The 20,741-nt window shown below is 47.5% G+C and overlaps 1 protein-coding gene across 1 annotated transcript; it reads left to right on the top strand.

Annotated features, from left to right (window-relative positions):
- Positions 1 to 11,533: 11,533 nt before the first annotated feature.
- On the top strand, positions 11,534 to 16,426 carry LOC127314595 (cold-responsive protein kinase 1). Its single transcript, XM_051345095.1, has 7 exons — positions 11,534 to 11,834; positions 14,233 to 14,342; positions 14,437 to 14,549; positions 14,630 to 14,840; positions 14,917 to 15,154; positions 15,233 to 15,383; positions 15,907 to 16,426. Exons 2-7 carry the CDS (start codon positions 14,294 to 14,296, stop codon positions 16,255 to 16,257), a joined length of 1,113 nt encoding a protein of 370 aa, XP_051201055.1. The 5' UTR covers positions 11,534 to 11,834; positions 14,233 to 14,293; the 3' UTR covers positions 16,258 to 16,426.
- The last annotated feature ends 4,315 nt before the right edge of the window (positions 16,427 to 20,741 follow it).

The raw sequence follows: 20,741 nt of genomic DNA, 5'->3' as shown, positions 1-20,741 counted from the left end.
CGGCGTCTCTGGAAGGTTTTCCGTATCGTGGCTCTCGGTACTGGGGGTTTCGCGACGAAGGCTATAAGTAGGCGGAGGAGATAGGTCAGGGGGCCACACGAGGGCCCCACACGCTAGGTCAGCGCGGCGAGGGCTTGGGCCGCGCCGCCCTAGTGTGTCGCCAGCTCGTGGCCCCACTTCGTATCATCTTCGGTCTTCTGGAAGCTTCGTGTGAAAATAGGCCCCTGGGCGTTGATTTCGTCCAATTCCGAGAATATTTCCTTATTAGGATTTCTGAAACCAAAAACAGCAGAAGAAAACAAAGAATCGGCTCTTCGGCATCTCGTTAATAGGTTAGTGCCGGAAAATGCATAAATATGACATAAAGTATGCATAAAACATGTAGATATCATCAATAATGTGGCATGGAACATAAGAAATTATCGATACGTCGGAGACGTATCAATGATCAAGATCATCTATTTGTAATGCTACATGTTGTGTTTGTTGGGATCCGATGAATATGGAATACTATGTTATGTTGATTATCAATCTATCATATATGTGTTGTTTATGATCTTGCATGCTCTCCGTTGCTAGTAGAGGCTCTGGCCAAGTTGATACTTGTGACTCCAAGAGGGAGTATTTATGCTCGATAGTGGGTTCATGCCTCCATTTAATGCAGGACGATGTGACAGAAAGTTCTAAGGTTGTGGATGTGCTGTTGCCACTAGGGATAAAACATCAATGCTTTGTCTAAAGATATTTGTGTTGATTACATTACGCACCATACTTAATGCATTTGTCTGTTGTTTGCAACTTAATACTGGAAGGGGTGCGGATGCTAACCTGAAGGTGGACTTTTTAGGCATAGATGCATGCTGGATAGCGGTCTATGTACTTTGTCGTAATGCCCAATTGAATTTCACACTACTCATCATGATATGTATGTGCATTGTCATGCCCTCTCTAGTTGTCAATTGCCCAACTATAATTTGTTCACCCAACATGCTATTTCTTATTGGAGAGACACAACTAGTGAACTGTGGACCCCCGGTCCATTCTTTTACATCGAATACAATCTACTGCAAACATTGTTCTTTACTGTTCTTCGCAAACATCATCTTCCACACTATACATCGGTGAGATTGACAACCTCACTGTTACGTTGGGGCAAAGTACTTTGATTGTGTTGTGCAGGTTCCACGTTGGCGCCGGAATCCCTGGTGTTGCGCCGCACTACACTCCGCCACCAACAACCTTCACGTGCTTCTTGACTCCTACTGGTTCGATAACCTTGGTTTCTTACTGAGGGAAAACTTGCCGCTGCACGCATCACACCTTCCTCTTGGGGTTCCCAACGGGCGTGTGCTTTACGCGTCAACATGGAGCAATACCTCGACCACGACTATGACCACGATGACATGGTGGAGCACTACCTCGACTACGACTACGACACCATGATGGAGCACCGCACCGAGCACTACCTCGACTACGACTACGACACCATGATGGAGCATAGCACCAAGCACTACCTCGAGCACGACATCGACACCATGGTGGAACCTAGCTTCGACTCCACCTTGAACAAGACCGGTGCCTACAAGTTCCCCATCTTGGCCAAAGGAACTACATAGGAGGATAGAGGACCTTCAAGACGGCGCAACCATGAGAGTGCTTATGCACACGATCATCTACATCGAGCTCATCCTATGGAACATCAAGAGCGCCACCACCATGATCGCCATCGACACTCTCCTCCGAGCTCAAGAAGGCGCCACAAGCAAAGTGCCAAGCCACATGAACCATCATCTAGGCATGTCGAGGATCGTCATCAACACACGTCGCCTCATGATCATCGTCGACCATCACCACCCCATGACCACCATCGACATGCATCACCACATGACCGTCGCCGACACAAGTCACCTCATGTTCGCCATCGACCAACACCTCCCAAGGATCTTCGACGACACCCCCCAAGACATGGTGATGATGAAAGAAGACGAAAGCCTCGACATGAAGCGACCAAGGCTACATAGAACAACAACACCAACCATATGGTGTCCACAAAGCCTAGCGCCACCACCAAAATGGCATCTCCAAGACCACCTACACATGAGAAGATCTCCAATGGAGTGAGACAAGGCGCTACACCAACAAGCAAGATGGTGCCAAGTGCAAAGAAAGAGGAACCACATATCATGGTGCTCCCCCTCCTACCGCCACCACCATAATGGCGCCTGCAAGAAGCTTAAGCCCCAAGATGAAGACCGTGGAGTCTACACTTGAAGATGAAGGACGATCTACCCATCTTTATGCCAACATGACAATGTGTTGTCCACCAAGATCAAGTAGCTCCCAATGCTTTCGTTGCAAACAAGACGGTCATCGTTGGGAATGCCCCAATCTCCATTGTGATGTGTGCACATCCAACAAGCACATGACGTGGGAATGCAACACACCACAAGCCCACAAGCTCTACTTCGCCCAATTGGATGTCGAATTCGCCAACAAGACACTTCAAGATACCATTGTCTTCAAAGAATGGTGCAAGGAGATGGCCAAGAGGACGACTATGAAGTCCACACTTCAAGATGGAGCACGAGAAGGACAAGTCAAGAGTGACGTTGATTCGAGCCTAGCTCTCAACAACACCATAGCGCCATCAAATGGTGTCAACATGGGAGGCGATGGAGTTGAGAAGGTTGAGCATGGGATTTTCCCTTCAACCAAGGAGGCGAATGGAGTTGAGAATGGTGAGCATGGGATGATCCCTTCACCAATGGAGGCGCATAGAGATGAGAAAATCGAGCCTACTCCTATATGCTTGAATGATGATATAGTACCAATCCCATGTGAGCATGAGAGCCACTTAGCCCACTCGAGTGAGAGTGATAGTGAGTTGAGTGACTTCCACCCCATATGTGAGTTTGAGTGCTTCCATTTGGAGGACATGAGTGATACACCGAGTGAGTTGAGAGAGGTAGTTGATAGGTCTATGGAGGCCATTTCACATTCTAACAACTTAACCTCTACCTCTAGTGTGTTTGCTCATGTTGCAATAGGTTCCATGGAGGACGAGCTCCCGATCATGGAGAAGATGTACATGGTGCATGAAGATGATGCTATCACACCATGCTTGATTGAAGATGAACATGGAGGCCACATGGAGCCTACCTCTTCCACAACACCTACTTCAAAGGAGTCGGAGTACAAAGGTACCAACATAGGTGTTGATGATGCCATGATCCCACTAGTGGACATGATGATTTGTGAGTGCTTGCATGAGTTGGATGATCCTATTGCTATGACATATGCTTCTTTCACATTCCCATGTGATACTTGTGATACAACTATTGTTGATCATGTGGAATTAGTTGCTTATGATAATATCACCATGCCATGCTATGAGAGTTTCACTTTCTCTCCTATTGCTTGCAATATGTTGAACAATTGCTCTTTCCCATGTATTGCTTGCAATGAAAATTATGATGCTAATGCTTGTGTTGTGACAACCTTGATGAACAATTGCTCTTTCCCTAGGTTTGTCGACAACCATGATAAAATGTTGAACATGTTTTGTGCTAGATGCTTCCAATACTCTCCCATTAATGCAACCAAAATTTTGAACACTTGCTCTTTCCAATGCTTGGTTTGCAATGATGTTAATATGCTTGTAAATGAGATTGCCCCCATAGCTCTCTCAAATTTTGGAGACTTTGCCTATATCCAGTATGAGCATGTTCATGTGTTTACCCCGCATATTCACCATATCTATTATGATGCTTTGCTTAACGCTAATGGTGATGTGCAAAAGAAATGGACCATCATGATGGATGATGTGTTCATATACCATGCACACACGTTCTTTGCTTTGCCTATTGTGTGTGTAGGTACAAGAATACCAATGTCAACCTCGATTGAGCACGAGTTGACAAAGAGAGCTCTTGAGAGCATAATACAAGTGAGTTCAAGATCGAACCCGGCTCTAATACCTTTCCCATGCTTTGCATTGAACATGCCGAACAATTTCTCTTTCTTCTGGTTCTTTTGCAAGCATGATGATGTGATTTTTACCGTTGGTGTTGCCTCAAACAAGTTGAGCAATTTATCTTTCCTTTGGTTTGTTGGCACGCACGGTTGTGTAAATGTTGTTTTGGTGAACGTTTTGGAAGATATGTTGTGTGTTGCACCAAATATGAGGACCAATTTCTCTTTCCAATGGTTTGTGTGCACACATGTTGATGATATTTTGGACACTCTTCCGTATGTGTTTTTGCCAAACTCTCCACTTATTGCTTCAAGGATGTTGAACAATTTCTCTTTCCGATGCCTTGAGTGCGATAATGCACATGAGTTTCTAGATGAGATGGACACCATAGTCGTCTCACAATTTGGAGTTTTTGTGTGTCCGCATTTGGAAGATGTTCATACGAAGTTCTTACACATTGACCTTGCATATGCATTATTCTTGATATATTTGTGTTGTGCTAACGGTGTTGTGAACATGAATGGACATGTCGTTGATGATATGCTCCTCTATCACGCACACATATACTTTGCTTGGTCTTTGTTGTGTGAAGGTACACGTGACATATGGATGAGCCTCAACGAATGGGTTCAACCCCATACATCTACTACACAAGATCTCTCAATGAGAGCACACCGACATCTTGCTAAGGTGACCTCCTTCTACTTGCGCTATATTGCTAAACCCGTGGAACATTGGCTATGCTTTGAGTGTTGCTTGGCTTTTCTTGTGCTATTGATAGGGCTCTTGACAAGTGAAGCGACATTCAAGCGTTGGTGTCATCTACCTCCTCTACACGTTCATGAAGATTTATCGTCGAGGACGACTCTTTTTCAAGTGGGGGGAGATGATGCAGCCCGACCTTCGGTCTTCACCGCATCATATGCTTCATCGCCAAGACGACACGCAAAGGTGAATCTTCTCCTTTATGCGTGCCTACAATCGCCTATGTGGAACGATATACTACTTCATACTCCGTCATACCTTGATGATAGGAACTCGACGACAAGTACGGAGGGAAGAGAGGATGCCATGGAGACCCGAGGACGCAAGGCCGATGTCACGGAAGCCTCGAAGAGAAGGAGAAAGAGGAGCTGGACGCTCCAGGCCGGATCTTCCGCCCGACACAGCCGGAACTTCCGCCCAGACACTATCAAGACCGAAGATGCTCGCACTGAAGAGCTGCGGCCGGAACTTCCGCCCAGGACCGGAACTTCCGCCCAGGACGGCCGGAACTTCCGCCCCATCGAATCTCAGCCAGATCTCAGCCCACTTTGGCTTGTAACTTACCCCTTCATCCCCTTACCTATAAATAGGCACCTACCCCCACCTTCATGAGAGAGAGATGATGTTTAGATGAATTGGCTTATGCCTCTATTATCCCTTAGTGGATTTGGGAAACCCCCACCTTAGATTAATTTTTATTGTACCACCCGGGCTCCTTATCGAATCTTATTGTATCTCTTTGGTGACTTCTACCAATCTTGATCTTTTGCTTGCACTTCTACCTTTGGGTCTTTTGCTTGCACTTCTATTGATTTTGGTCTTTTCACCCTTCTAGATTCATAGGATCTTCGATTCGTCGATCTTTTTGCGGGACTTCTACCGAAAGGTCTTTTCCTTGCAACTTCTATCGAGTTGGTGGTTCGGGCCAACGAGAACAAACCGATTGTGTTGTGTGCGTGTGTTTGTATCGTGTTCTTCGCGTTCATCCACTTCCCCGCGAATCCCCCTCCGCAATCACACTCACCCGGGTCAAACCGTGAAGATTGGGCACACCCTCGGGCTTAGCCCGCATCACTAGTGGTCTGGGAGGGGTAAGACTAGAAGGTAGTGGAAATGGCGTCATGCGGACTGGCCACGTTCATCCACTTGGCTTAAAAAGGACGGGCACACTGCCTTCATCAATGCCGACATTGGAGTCCATGCATGCGTGCACAAAAGGACAAGCAATCGGCATTGAAGGCACGCACAGAAGGCGAAGCGATCAACATTCATGGCGACACAAAAGGCCAGAACGCTGCCTCCAGTTCATGTGAGCCGAAAGCAAAGCGGCCATCATTGATGGCGGGCTAAAGGCAAAGTGGTTGTTCTGCCACTGCTAGGTGGGACCAGGGTTGACGTTGGAGGACTTGACCTCTTTGCGGCGTGTCCGCGTGGACGCATTCCCAACCCAAATTTGGGCTTGGGTCGGTTCGCTCGCCCCGGTCCATATGCATCGGGCCATTATATTAGGTTGTGTTATAATCTAGATGCACAATAAACGAAGAACGAAAAGTAAAACACTGCAGGGGACACGAGATTTTAACGTGGAAAACCCTTGCAACACACAAGGGAAAAACCACGGGCGCTAGCCAGCAAAACTTCACTATTTCGGTGGTGTTTACAAACGCCGTGGGTGTATAATGATGCGACAAAACCCTAGCGGCGGCTTACAGGGAAAATATATAGACGGTGGCAACAATCCGTTAACAAACTTTATATACACACAACTATCATACTGAATATAACTTCACTATTTCGGCCCAAGCCTCCGGCGACGGGCCTCGCTCCGCTCGTCAGAAGTTAGCCTCCCTTTAGTATATGAATTTGGATCACAATATAACAGGTTGGGTTTTTGTCCTCCTATCCCCGCGGACCAAAACGAACAATCTCGGTCCGTTTGGGTCGCGCCATGGAGATGCCCTAAAGGAGAGGTCGAGTGGTCCATAGCAACGCCTTTAGAAAGGAATAGGATGCCCGAGCCACTCTTGAAATCGACATCATCCGACATGATTTATTTCCTGGAGCTTTGATTAAACTTCCACGACACCATGTGTTGATCTAGAGTCACGATAATTCATAGTCGCACCCACTTCGGAATAGCACCATCAAGGACATCCTTCGTGAATATCTTCTTCTCCCAGAATCTAGCACCTCCACGCAAGGAAGCCTGCAACAACTAGCAAACCCAAACCTCAAGGACCATGGCACAAGACGAACATTTGTGTGACCCCTCACTGGCACATGATCGCCCCACCAAGCACCCAACGGGTAGAGATGACGAAGAGGGAACATGTGCCTCCCTCAACAACATAGGCGAGGAAGTCAGGGCCCTCCCAAGTCCTTGCCCACCATGCCCTCTACCGCTCTGCAAACCCCTCTTGCCGACCAACATAGACGTTGTCGGGACCGATCTTAGCCTAAAGCTAGGCAAACGTACCACTCAACACCGTCGTGATGGCCTAGCTAGGCAAGTGTTCACCTATTCACACCGGCAGAAAGCCCAACTCATGCACCGACGATGATGAGAGAGGTGTTGCGCCATACACCAGATCGAGTCTGATTGAAGAGTATCGACCATGCGTTGGAATTGGGCTAGAACCGCCATACTCGCCATGTGTCCGATGGCGACGAATAGGATCTAACAATATCTGATGCACGGACTTGCACTCCAAACCAGAGCCTTGTCGTGCCTTTCTCGCCAGATCTAGACATGCGACCGTCCAACGGCCCACACTTGCACCCAACGCCCCCACCGTAGACCACCGGCTAGTAGCGTCACACACTTCCACGCCACCCAACACATCAGCCACCACATAAAAACGAGGATACCAGAACGAACAGAGATGGACATGCTGCCGACTTCCGGTACACGGGCTTTTCGCGTAGGTATTTCCCAAAATTGTTTTGGCTCGTCCAAAGTTCATGAGTTTTATCTATCTCTATCATGCCCTATTGTATTACGCTAGTTGGCATGAATCAATGAAATCAATGAGGTAAAAACTACTCTCTCCATCTCATTAAATATGTCTTAGATTTGACAATTTCATGGGACGAAGAGAGTAATACCTGGATTCCGCTAGATGAGTTCTCTAGGTATTGGTTTCTTCCTTAAGAAAACCAATTCACGGAACTTCTATCTAAACTAATAGCACACTAATAGAAGATAATATTAGAAACCTCCCACTAATCCAAAGTGAATCATGATAACACAATCATTTATACGAGCTAAATTGAAATGGTAATATAACAACGAGGAAGAGCGAGGACAATACTGTGCCGCGTTGATATCTACAAGTGGTGACTAAAGTCATCGGCGGGGATGCATAGTGGATGTAACAACACAAGAGAGACGGATGTAACAACACAAAAGAAACAAAGACGTGGGAGTAAGCATTAAGAAGATTTTTCGGGATTTAGGATAATCCCCTCTAAGAGCATCCCCACTCGTCTCCCCGACGAGCCCCCGAGCGACGATTTTCCCATCCGGACGGCGTAATTCGGTCCAGTCGCGCCCACCGGTTCCTCGATTTCGTCCGGATTTGGGCTTTAATCCATCCGGCGAGCCCATGCCATCCCCGGTCCCCCGAGGCGCGCTCGGGGACTCCGGACGAAAGAATTTGGCGCGAAAGAGTCGTGTGGACCCTCGTAGTCGGCGACTGGACCGCCAAATCCTGTCGATTTCCCTCAATTTGTTTGCATATCCCCATTCTCTCCCGCCGGATTTGTGTAGCGTCTCCATTCTCCTCCTCCTCTTTCTCGTCCACCACCATGCCGCCGAAGCCGAGGAAGTCGTGGGCGAAGAAGGAGCGGCCGCCGGGTGTGTCCAACGCAGAGTGGGCGGCGGACGAGCTCCGGCGACAGGTCAAAACAAGCGGCATGGCGGAGAGGGAGAAGAAACTCAACGCGAAGAGGGTGGCATTGGCGATGGAGGACGAACAAGCGAGGAAGGTCTCCATGGCCATGAGCATGGGCCATGCTCGCGGCGGCGGCGCCGCCATGTTCCCCGGCCAGTGGCCCATCCAAGGTAACCGCAGTTCCCCGTCGGCTTTCTCCCCTTCGAGCTTCTCCCCGTTGTCGCCTGCCATGTTCCAAGAGGCGACCTACGGCCAACCGTCCAGGTTGACGCCATCGCCGGCCGATCTCGCCGACGACATCCTGGGCTTCTCGTCGGCCCTGCGACGAGGGCCACTCCCGTTCGGTGCGACGGCGGCGCCGAACGACGAGGTGATGAACGAGATGATCGACTCCGGATCCGCGGCCGCCGCTGCGAGCCCGGGGTTCTTCACGCAAGAGGAGGCGAGAGCAACGGCAGCTGTCGCGGAGCGCAACCGGTGGGTGGAGGATGTGGCCGACGGAAGCCAAGCCGTCGAAGAAGAAGAAGATGAAGAACCAACCCAAGTCGAGGTCGCCGATGACAACCCGCCGAAGGGAAAGAAGAAGAGGAAGAAGGACGCGCCGCCGGCCGAACCGCGCATCAAATGGATGCCGAGGGAAGAGAAGTGCCTCGCCGAAGTTTGGATGACCGTGTCCATGGACGGCATAACCGGGGCGAATCAGTCCTCCGACACGTATTGGCTTCGAGTGAAGGCGGCGTTCGACGAGCGCAAGCTCGTCGATCCCTACTTCAACAAGACGATCATGAACCGGGGAGACAAGGCCATGGCCACCCATTGGGGGATCATACAGACGGCGTGCAGCAAATGGCACGGCATACAGGAGGAGCTCAAAAAAACGCCGGTGAGCGGCGAAGACTTTGAAGCCAAGGTATGCATACGCCGTGCCTCCTCCGTCGACCCTGCATGTACTGATCGCCGTGAGCTGACCCATATCGCCGCCCTATTTTTTCCCAGGTGCGCCGTGCTTTCGACATGTACCATGACGACACCGGCCTGACGTTCAAGTTTCTGAACGTCTACTCCCGCATCGAGAAGTGCGAGAAGTGGACGGAAACCCGCACGAGCCTCTCGAAGAGCAAAACCGAACAGTACAACCCCGACGCTCCGGCGCCAGGCTCGTCGGATGGCCGCCCGGAACTCGGCCAGAAAAAGCTCAAAGATCTCAAAAAGATGGGCGATCCTGCTGAGAGGATGCAGGCGTCGTTCGACAAGTGTTTGGCCGACGCGAGGACGCACGCCGCCGGGAGGGACGATAAGTTCGACGGCAGGTGGAGGGAGATGCTCGCCAACCAAGGCGCCCGGATTGCCCTGTTAAAGACGACGGCCACGGCGAAGAAGAGGAACACAGACTTGGCGTTCCTGATGGGCGGCGGCAACACGGAACTGATGGACGAGGAGACGAGGAATTGGTACGAGGGACATCGCAGCGACATCCTCCGACCCGCTCTGGCCAGTTCTTCGTCTTCTCCGGGGCCTACCTCGTCGTCCTCACAATCTACGACGTCGACTGCCGCTGCTTCAACGTCGACTGCGGCCGCGGCGTCGGTCGCCGCTTCGACCACCGTGCCAGAGGGGACTACCGACGCCCCTGTTTTAGTGTAATTTCCCTCCGATCGCCGATCTGTGGCTGATCCTTTTGCCGATCGAATTTGTAGCGGGACAATGACTTGTTTGAATTTCGACTTTGTCCGCCGAACTCCGGTGGATGACTGGAAATATGGTTCTCCCCACGAATTAATTTCGTCCAATCCGACGGTTGTTTCGTCCGAATTTCGGCGTGGGGAGGCCAAACGAGTGGAGATGCTCTAATCCCACAACACACTTAAATACTACTGGTAGTAAACAAAACGAGAATTTGCAATGTATACTAGTATAAAGGTGCTCCGGCCAGCCTGCTGCAGCTTGGTAGTGGGGACTTTACGGGCCTATTTGGGCCCGGCCGGGCCTATTTGGGCCCGATCAGGCCAGCTGGGCCTGGTTTGACCTCGCTGCCATGTCCGGTCGGCTACCGCGAAGGCGGTGGAGGTAGTTCCCTCCCGCGCGGCTGAGGTGCTGCGACCCCCCGGCCCGGCTACTACTATTCTCTACGTCCAGGCTCTGCTCCAGTGACCACATCGAGATGGCGATGATGGCTTCAAGACCGCGGTGGCGTGTGCTGGTGGGCGGAAGTTAGGTGGAGCTCATCGAAGCTTTCGGGGTTGTGGGTTTGGTGGGCGGGAGAAATCCTTGTCGGCATGCCCGACACCGACGCGGAGACGCCTGCGGGTGTCACCCTGCCTTCTTGAAGGGTGTCGGGTGTACCTCCTCCCCAATCCCTTCCGCGTATCGGGAGAAACCCTAGGACTAGTCCGGGCAGCAGCGGCGTCGTCGTCACTTTTCTTGTTGAAGGTGTTGTTTGATACGCGGGGCTTCGGTAGGCTAGGTGTGTGGTGGAACTACTCGGTGGGCGCAGCGGTTGCGAGTCATCTTCGTTCTTGTCGAGCTGCCAGCGTCGGTATTGTTTTCTCTTTTCTTTCTTTTTTGTTCCTTTGGACTTGGTTGTGCTGCGGTCCCAGCGTGTCTGTTGTATCGGTTGGTTGCTATATTAATATAGTGGGGCGAATGTCTATTTCGAGAAGTAGATCAATAAATGGTGGCTTAACCTTTTCTTTTGGAGAATTATCGTGACTTAATTTTCGCCGGATAGATATATTACTTTCTAATTTTTCTGCTCCGCTGCGCGAGGGCAATCGTGCCCGCGGCGGCACGTTAGCAACCAAATTATCTGTCAGCAGCAGTATATTTTTTTGCAGCTACAAACCAGGATCTGGCCTCGGGTCACGTGCTGATTATCTGTGGATTGCAGTAGCAAAGTTGCCACTCGTTCACTTGTCGTGCGAAGGTGTACGCGCGCGAGAGAGATTTTTTTTTGGCTTTCCTTGACCATTGATTAGAGGCGACGAAAAGTGAGAGCGACTGAGGAATCCGCCAAAGTCGAAGCTCCCTAAAGTCTCACCCGATTCGCGACGACATCTTCGAGTCTCCCATCTCTTCGTCTTGCCACCTCTTCCACCAGCTGTCCTCGCCGGCTAGATCGATGTCGGGCACCACTTCTCCTCGCCGGCTGGTTCTCGGGCACCGGCCGCTCTAAGGGAGCAGGAGCGAGCGCGCGTCGACATCAGGTGATTTTCTGCCTTTTGGTCTGGATCCCAGCTGTTCATTTCTTGCTTTCGCGGCCTTGGGGTGGGCACTGGGCAGTAATCTCTTGCTTTGACCTGTCCCAATGCTGCTATAAAATCTACCACGGCCGTGCTGTAGCTTAGCGTCACCGCCGGCGGCTCAAACCCCTCGCACTGTCACACCCGTGGCCGCCGTCCTCGTTCTACCTCGTCGCGTCCCTACTTCCTCCACCCCTATCTGCAACCTTGTTGGCCATTAATTGGTTTTTCAGTTACTTCCTAAAACAACAATGGAGTAGGACATTGCAGCCATCAACTGATTACCTAAAAACCACACGAACATCCGGGGTGCTAGATCCGCAATTGGAGCTGTCTCTCTTAGATTTCGACTTTTTTTGCGGGGAATGTTGATCGATTTACAGTCCGGGCATTCATTTAGTCAGTGTATTTATGTGCTGGAGAGGAAATTCCTGTGTATGTATTTAGTTCGAGATAGATCGGTTCTTTCTTCCATTTTGCATCCTGCAAGAAGTCAATGCTATTGAAGTATTGATTACTATTTTTTGAAAAAGAAACAATATACGCTACATGTGCATAGTGCATGGTTGGTACCAGATGCAATGGATTGGGATGTTATTATTTTATTATTGGGCTAATTTTGACAACTGACCTTAGTAAACTACTAATGGCAAAGTCGTATGTGCTACCATGTTGACATGATACTTGACTTCTTACAGTGGTAAGGTAAATGTGTAAAGTTTAGAGAACTTTACCAATTGGGAGAAGTCAATGCTACCAATTATTGTTTATTTGAAAGAAAAAAAACCGATATTACCGCACATGGCTACATGTGCATGGTTGGTACCAGATGCAGTCGATAGGAATGCCATTAGTTTATTATTAGGTTAATTTTGACTTTTGACAAGTAACATTAGACAACTACTTATGGTAAGTCATATGTACCATTATAGCTATATTAAGAATACCTTCTATTTGCAAATCAAGTACTAGCCTGGAGGACATGCTACTTGACTTCTTACAATGATAAAGAAAATTAAATAGTTTAGTTGAATTTACATTGGTTTTTGGTATTGGATTTGATAAGTATAGCAATGCATAGTATGCACTTTGATGGAGATAAGATTACACCATCAGACGGAGCGCCCAGGTAGTGCTGTTTGTTGGTTGCCTGAACTTTGAGGGAGCATGATTTTTTCTACACCATCATACAAATTGTTTCACAAATTCTTCTTTTGTTGTTGGAGCGTGAGAGTCTGATTTTACTTGGTAGTTGTTGTTGGGTGTGCCACTGAATTGCATGAACCTGGTGTTACTATTGTTTCTTTCTCCTCCTTCGTATTTACCTTTTCTATTTTACTATTTTCCTTTTTATATAACTATTTGATATTTGTATCCTGCACTCCTCTAGGCACAACTTTCAAAGCAGTAAACTGGTAATACAGTGAGCAGACTAGTTATTAGTGAACTCAAACTTAAAGATAATTTTATTTTACAATGCTGATACAAGTACTAGACTCTTATTACATGAGTAACCAAATAAATTTCATGGTCAGGTGGTACCCGTAATGGACATTATCTCTGGTTAACTACTTACAGCAACTTAAGTAGTCATAAGGTAGGGTAGGTTGGCTGGGAAGAAAGGTTGTGGGGATATATAGAAAAGCTTGAAGCGTAGGGGTAGCTATTACTCCCTTTGTTCCATAATTCTTGTTGTGATTTTAGTTCAAATTCGAACTAAATCCACGACAAGAATTATAGAACGGAGCGAGTTGAAGGGAAATAGTCCATCTCTTGCTAGCCCCTTACATTAGGGATACATCCTTTATATATACCTTCTATGTCAGTTATTGTTCACTGAACAGTAATTCCAGCTTGTGATAGCTGGACTCATATCCGTAACAGACGAACCCAATACAATGACTTGACTCCAAAGACAAGGACTCCTAATTGGATACAAACTCTAGAGTAGTTGCATACACCTAATGCAAGTGGATATAACTAATATTTGTCCACGACAGTTTGTGATGTGAGTATAGTTGGTACATTTACACTGAATTGTATGAATTTCTTAACATCCAATGAGCATCTTGTATTTCACAAAATAGGGTGTTTTATAGGCCTTGTGCAAGGGCCAGTCTGTTCAACTTTGAGGCATTAGGATACGTTTAACGGATTGATGATTATCATAAGTGATTCCCACCATATCATGAGATTCGCCTTCTTGAAAATTGGCAATTCTTCAAATCCAGAAGACAGATAGAATTCCAGGATTATACTTTGGCAAAGACTTCTATGCAGAATTCTTCCAGATCAATTTTGCCATACTATATTTCCTATCAGAAGGGAAAACTTTTTTTTTATGCCGCTCTTTCTTTCTCAGAATTCAGCTCCAATTTAGTCAGTACTGTCGGGATCCACGATTTGACTTCTGAGTTACAAACATGGCTTCTTGCTTTATGTGTGGAAAGGACATCAAAGAAACTATTGAAGGTGAGTGTTTCATTTCTTTGCTCAGTTTTATAACAACTTCTACTTACAGAAAGACGGGCATCATTCTGATTCACTTGCATTTGCTTTCTTGTAGCTCCAGGAGGAAATAAGGTGAGGGTTTTTTCTTATAGTGAGCTGAGGAAGGGTACACATGATTTTAGTGAGGCAAACAAGATTGGCGAAGGCGGTTTTGGTTCTGTGTTCAGGGTAATTTTCTCAAGTCATTGTTCACTTCAAAAGTCCATCACATTGAACTGTCTTAACTAATATTTATTTTGTTTGATCAGGGAAGGCTTAAAGATGGCACAGTTGTAGCGGTAAAGGTGCTTTCTGCCATTTCGAAGCAAGGCATAAAAGAGTTTTTTACCGAACTTACAGCAATTTCTGATATTGTGCACGAAAACCTGATCACCTTAGTCGGTTGCTGCGCTGAGGGATCCCACAGGATTCTTGTATACAACTATCTTGAGAACAACAGCCTTGCACATACACTGCTAGGTGCCTAACATGTCCTTCATCTTTCATGCGAGGCTTCAATAACTATCTTACTTAAGTATGTTTCATGGTATTGCAGGAAAAGGTTATAGCAGCATCCGGTTGAACTGGAGAGTTCGTGTTAAAATTGCTGTAGGCATTGCCCATGGGCTTGCGTTTCTTCATGAAGAAATCCGTCCTCCCATAATCCACCGGGACATAAAGGCGAGCAATATTCTTCTCGACAAGGATCTCACCCCCAAAATTTCCGATTTTGGGTTGGCAAGGCTCCTCCCTCCAAACGCAACTCATGTGAGCACCTGTGTCGCAGGTACAATGTAAGTATAACCTTGTTAGCGTTTTGTTTGGGCATTAGACTATATTTCATTCTTATCTCTTTTCCCCCTTTCTGTCAGAGGATACCTTGCTCCTGAATATGCAGTTAGAGGTCAAGTGACAAAGAAGTCAGATATTTATAGTTTTGGTGTTCTGCTCTTGGAAATCGTTAGTGGCAGGTGTAACCACAATAATAGATTGCCTTATGAAGATCAATTTCTGCTCGAGAGGGTAAGCTATATCTTAATTCGATGTTCAATAAACCTACGCTTTATTTTGAGACCGCAGTTGTACTCCTCCATTTCCATTATGAAGTTAACATTTAGGTGTTAGCTCGAACATACCTGTTAAGATACTTGGCTACTGTATAGTTCATCTTTTTCGCTTTCTTTCTCCTTTTCTCTCCTTTTTTTTTTACCTTGTAGCCTTGCTACGCGTTGTTCTCCACCCGCTTTCTTTGCGGTTTACTTCTAATATACAACACATGTTTAGGCATGTGTTCGAGAAAAAAAAGATACTTGGCTACTTGCAGCGTTGTCTGTTCTTAATATCCCAGTAGTTCTGTTTATGATTTGGCTTTTGTCCTTTAAAACCATCTGTTAGTGTTTTTGCCCAGATAGCAAACCGTCCTGTGTAAGAATGTATCAAGAGTCATACGGTTATTAGATTTGGTTGTAGTTTTTTCTGTTTCAGTATTCGGAGGCACATTTTCTTGGATATTACTGATCGTAGAGGTTTGCTGGTGCTCTTGCAGACATGGAGATGTTATGAGGAAGGACAGCTCAAGAAGATCATAGATGCAGATCTAGAAGATGACCTGGATGCTGAGGAGGCATGCCGATTCTTGAAGGTTGGTCTTTTGTGCACCCAAGATGCGATGAAACTCCGTCCCAACATGACCAACATCGTCCGGATGCTGTCCGGAGAAAAAGGTGTCTCCACAGAGAGGATCACCAAGCCTGCCGTGATCAGCAACATAGGAGACATCAAGGTGAACAACCAGGAGGGTTCAGGTGATTCACATTCTTCCACGATGAGGTCCTTCACCATCACTGAACCATCCACAATCATATCATCAGAAGCAACAACAGAGTCATCGCCCTGAAAAGTACATGTAATATGCAAATCCTTGTGTTGTGATACATTATTATGCTAGATAGACAAGAGTGTGTGCTAGGTTGTTGATGCCACGATGTTAAAAATTTGCATTGCTCTTGTTCGAGCGTGTTGTTTACCTCGTTCTATGTAAGTTATATGCAATCAGAAAACCAAAACTGATCATGGGTGCATATGCACCCTATATGTATAACACATATTTCAAAAAGTAAAAAATTAGGAACAAAAATTTAGCATGTAGAGGGACACGTTCTATGAGTACACGTAAAGTTTCATGTAAAACCGACAATTTTTGTATCCTATGTAAAAAAGACAAGTAATATCTCGAGAAATAGACTATTTTAACACCAAAAATTTATCTTTTTAGTACAAGACACAAAACATATCGGTTTTTTCTGAAACAACTTTGTGAATATGTAACATGTCAAGATATACACGAGGCATTTTTGTTTGTATTTTTTTAACATTTAGAAATATGTTTAATATGCATTTCAAATAAAGGGTGCATATGCACCCAGGTGTAGAAACACCTTGTCCGCATGCAATGCAATTGTTGCATAATCAAAATAATTCCCCTTTATATGTTACCTCTAATGTTTTTTTAAAATAACAACAGTGTTGTGTTCATTGCATTAGAGAAAAAGGGCACATAGACCAAAAAACTACTCAGTTTATTGAAGGAAAACCGAGCAAAAACCTTTACACCAACAAGAGCATCACTAGACATAAAGAGCGCCAGAAAGGCCAACAGAGAAGCACACCACTGGAGCAAGCGGCGTCACTGAACATCGACCATCGTGCTTACGGTGGGGTGACTTCGACTTCATCGCATCAGCACCAGGGTCACTCCAATCAAGTTGCATCGAACATCTGCCACGAGCTTGTTCGCCGCCTTCAACAATACTGGAGAGAGAAGACATAACCGAAGGGAGGCGGCATGTGCCGCTCTGGTCTTGAGAGGGCAGGGAACATGACTCGTCTGACGCCGTCTGACTGTCAAGAATGCTCCTGCTTCCACCACCACGGGTCACCACAAACTCCAACAACATTGCCATTGACACTGCTCAGCCAACCGCTTGACCTCAGCCCAGGTGCTCCTATCAAGGACCATGCCTTCAAAACGATGCTTCCATCGAAGTAACGACATCAAGGATGCCGCCATCGCCAAACCAACATGCAGATTTAAGTTTTCACCCAAAGGCAAGATCCAAGAGTAGGAGAAGTGTACGATCTCCTCGGTAACGCCTTCAACAAGGGGAGCGACACCGTACGGGTGACGTCGTCACCGACACCGACGGAAGTCGAGCAGGATTTTCATCCGGAGAACCGAACACCTCGCCAGAACCTGAGTTCCAGGAACACCTCAGTCACACCCGACCGCTCCACAAAAACCTCGCCCGAGCACCATCGACTGACATAGGCATCCCCAATGGGCCTGCCGGAGATGGTACCCGGAGTTTACTGAAGGCCCACGACCCGAAGGATACGAAGAATCGGAAGCCCACGTTGCTAGTTAAGGAAAGCTAGAATTGTATTAGGAGAGAACACTTGTAATATTGCGGGATGAGTTAGAAACCCTCCCGGACTCTGTAACTTGTGTATCACGAATCCCTCGGCTCCACCTCCTATATAAGGGGGAGCCGAGGGACAAAGAAAGCATCGTTTTCATTGTCTCACAAACCCTACTTTTCATATCGTCGAGTACCTTTCGGCTGAAACCTTCGAGATCTACTTGCCCTCTACTTCTAGCTAAAACCCTAGTCTACAACCCGTAGGCATTGACAAGTTAATCCCTTGTCAATTGGCGCCGTCTGTGAGAATTAGAGGCGTCAAGGATCTGATCTCGATGGCACGTTCAAGATCATCGACTTCGTCAACAGCAAGGAACGCGATGGATCGAGGTAAACAGATCGAAACTGGTCCTGTCGATTTTGTTCCTCACCCGCCCTCCAGTTTGGATGCATATGCGTATCTGGAGGAGCCTATGGAGATGAAGTTCGGAAGATTCCACTTTCGCGTCGAGAAAGAGGGGGCGTATCGCCTCGAAATTCCGATCTCGTCGGGATTATCGGCGGTCGATTCCGATTTTTCGAGCTCAACATCGTTAACCGAGTCAGGCGACGAGGAGCTTCATCGCCACGCTTCATCAGCACCAGGGCAAGCGAAAAGCTCGCCAAGATCTTCAACGACATGTCCTTCGAGTCATCTGCGGACTCAGATATAAGCGATGACTCGAGTAGCTTCGACAGCTTCAACTTCATCGACAGATCCACTACCGTTGGCAAGGTCTTCACCAATCTCTATGATGGTGTCACCAAACCAAGCAAAGATCTGAATTCAAAATATCATCAGATTTATGCCATTGGAGAAACAAGCCGCGATCAGGAAGAGACATCGGACGCTTTCGACGATTTGGGAAATCCATACGTCGATCCCTCTGACCTAAGGCGAGGTTTAGGCAATAAATACGTCGGGCCTACACCACGTGTTAGGGTTCAACTTCCACAAGCAGCATGGGATAGAGCCGCAAGAGCTATGGATGGTTCAGAACCAATGGCCACAACCGCTACGACGGAAGAGTTGCAAGCATATCAATATAGGCTCGCTTGAGCTGGAAGAGAATTAGAAAAACAGACAACTGCTTTGAACAGAAGAAAGGAGGCAGCTTCCGCATCAAGCAGGCGAAGGGCGGAGTTAAGTCGACATTCAGGAACTTTGGGAGATAGCCACAGACAAGCTCGGAACAGAGCAAGATCTAGGTTGCAAAACATATCTGAAGCTGATAGGGAGAACCTGGTTCAAAACCTCGATATGTCCTTTATGTCGATAGACACAAGAGGAAACATTATCCCTAAGACACCGGAAGCTGGGTATATGGCGACGCAAGCCTTTATCCTCGCATCCAAGCCACCTCCCGGAGATCCAAGAGAAGCATTGTACAATATGGCTATGGCAGGAGTTGGGGCCATAGGAATGGCGTTTGCAGCAACGCCTCCCGAAGGAACAGCAAGGCAAAATAGTCCACGACCTGCGGCAGCAGCACCAGTTCCCGAGAGAACAAGTGGAGCAAGAGACACAGCAGCGCAAGCAAGGGTGGACAGAGCACGACAAAATAGAAGGGAACATCGGCACTCCCCAGAGATAGAGGACGAGGATATGGGCGGACTGCCGTGCTTTACAAGGAGGGTCCAAAAAACTCGAGTTCCTTCGGGGTTCAAATTACCCGATAACTTCAAAAAATTCGACGGCCTGCAAGATCCAGAGGATTGGCTAGTTGATTATCTGGAGACGGTGAAGCTGATAGGAGGAACCAGAGCAACAGCCATGCAGAGTATCCAAGTACACCTGAGTGGAGCTGCGCGATCTTGGATAAAGAATCTTCCTCCGGGTTCTATCGACAGTTGGGATAGCTTCGAGGATGTGTTCGTCAAGAATTTCCGGTCCACCTGCAAAAAACCCGCATCGCTAGAGGAGTTGAGAGCGTGTCGACAAAAGCCGGATGAATCAATGAGAAAGTATATCCAGAGGTGGAATATCATTAAAAATTCGGTAGAGAATATATCTGACGAGAGAGCGATAGATGCGTTTGTCGCAGGAATCCGACGAGGAGATTTTGTCGAAGACTTGGGGAGAACCAACCCAAAGACAGTGTCAGTGTTGATGGATATAGCAAATAGATGGGAAGATGGAGAAGATGCTGTCCACAATAAACGGCATAGGTCGCCAGAAGAGGACCGTGGTCGAAATTATCAAAATAGGCGACGATTTCCCCAACAGTACTCAAGCTATGATGGACCAGGCCAAATCTCGGCTGGTTTCCGAGGAAGCGCTGGAGGAAGCAATAGAGATGATTATCAGAGGAGCAACGAGCAGTGAGGCGACAACAGAGACGACTCTCGCAATAATAGACAAAATAGTGGGCCAAGGTTTCAGAGACCTTTCGTGTCCCCTGAGGAGATGATGAACGGGCCATGTCAGATGCATTTCTATCTCGATAGCAATGGGAAGAGACAGTCAGGACACCTGCAGAAGGATTGTCGAAATTTTCAGGCAATGCTAAGGTGGGCAGGGCACGCTAATGCCCAGGCAACAAATAGAAACCCTCAAGGGCCCAGGAGTGAGATCCACTTGCCACCTCCTCCCGCAATTACGGACGAAAATCGACACCAGCTCAGAATAGGGGCAGCACCTCAACCACCACCTTATGTTGATCCCAATTCCAATGGAGTGGTCTCGATGATTCAGAAAGGCAGGCCATCCAATAGAGCTCAGAAAGTAATCTCGCGACAGGTGTTCATGGCAGAGAAGATGCCTCCACCAACAGTTGAGTACCTCAATTGGTCAGGGCAAGACATTGGCTTCACAATAGCGGATCATCCGCAGCAAGTCCCTCGACCAGGGCAGTCAGCACTTATCTTACCAGCAGTAATCGCAGGATTCGACGTATCTCGAGTATTCATAGATGGAGGCAGC

Source organism: Lolium perenne, chromosome 7 (assembly GCF_019359855.2).
Source record: "Lolium perenne isolate Kyuss_39 chromosome 7, Kyuss_2.0, whole genome shotgun sequence".
Classification (NCBI taxonomy): Eukaryota; Viridiplantae; Streptophyta; class Magnoliopsida; order Poales; family Poaceae; genus Lolium; species Lolium perenne.
Note: the sequence above shows the minus strand (reverse complement) of the source record. Positions and strands in the feature narration are given on the sequence as shown.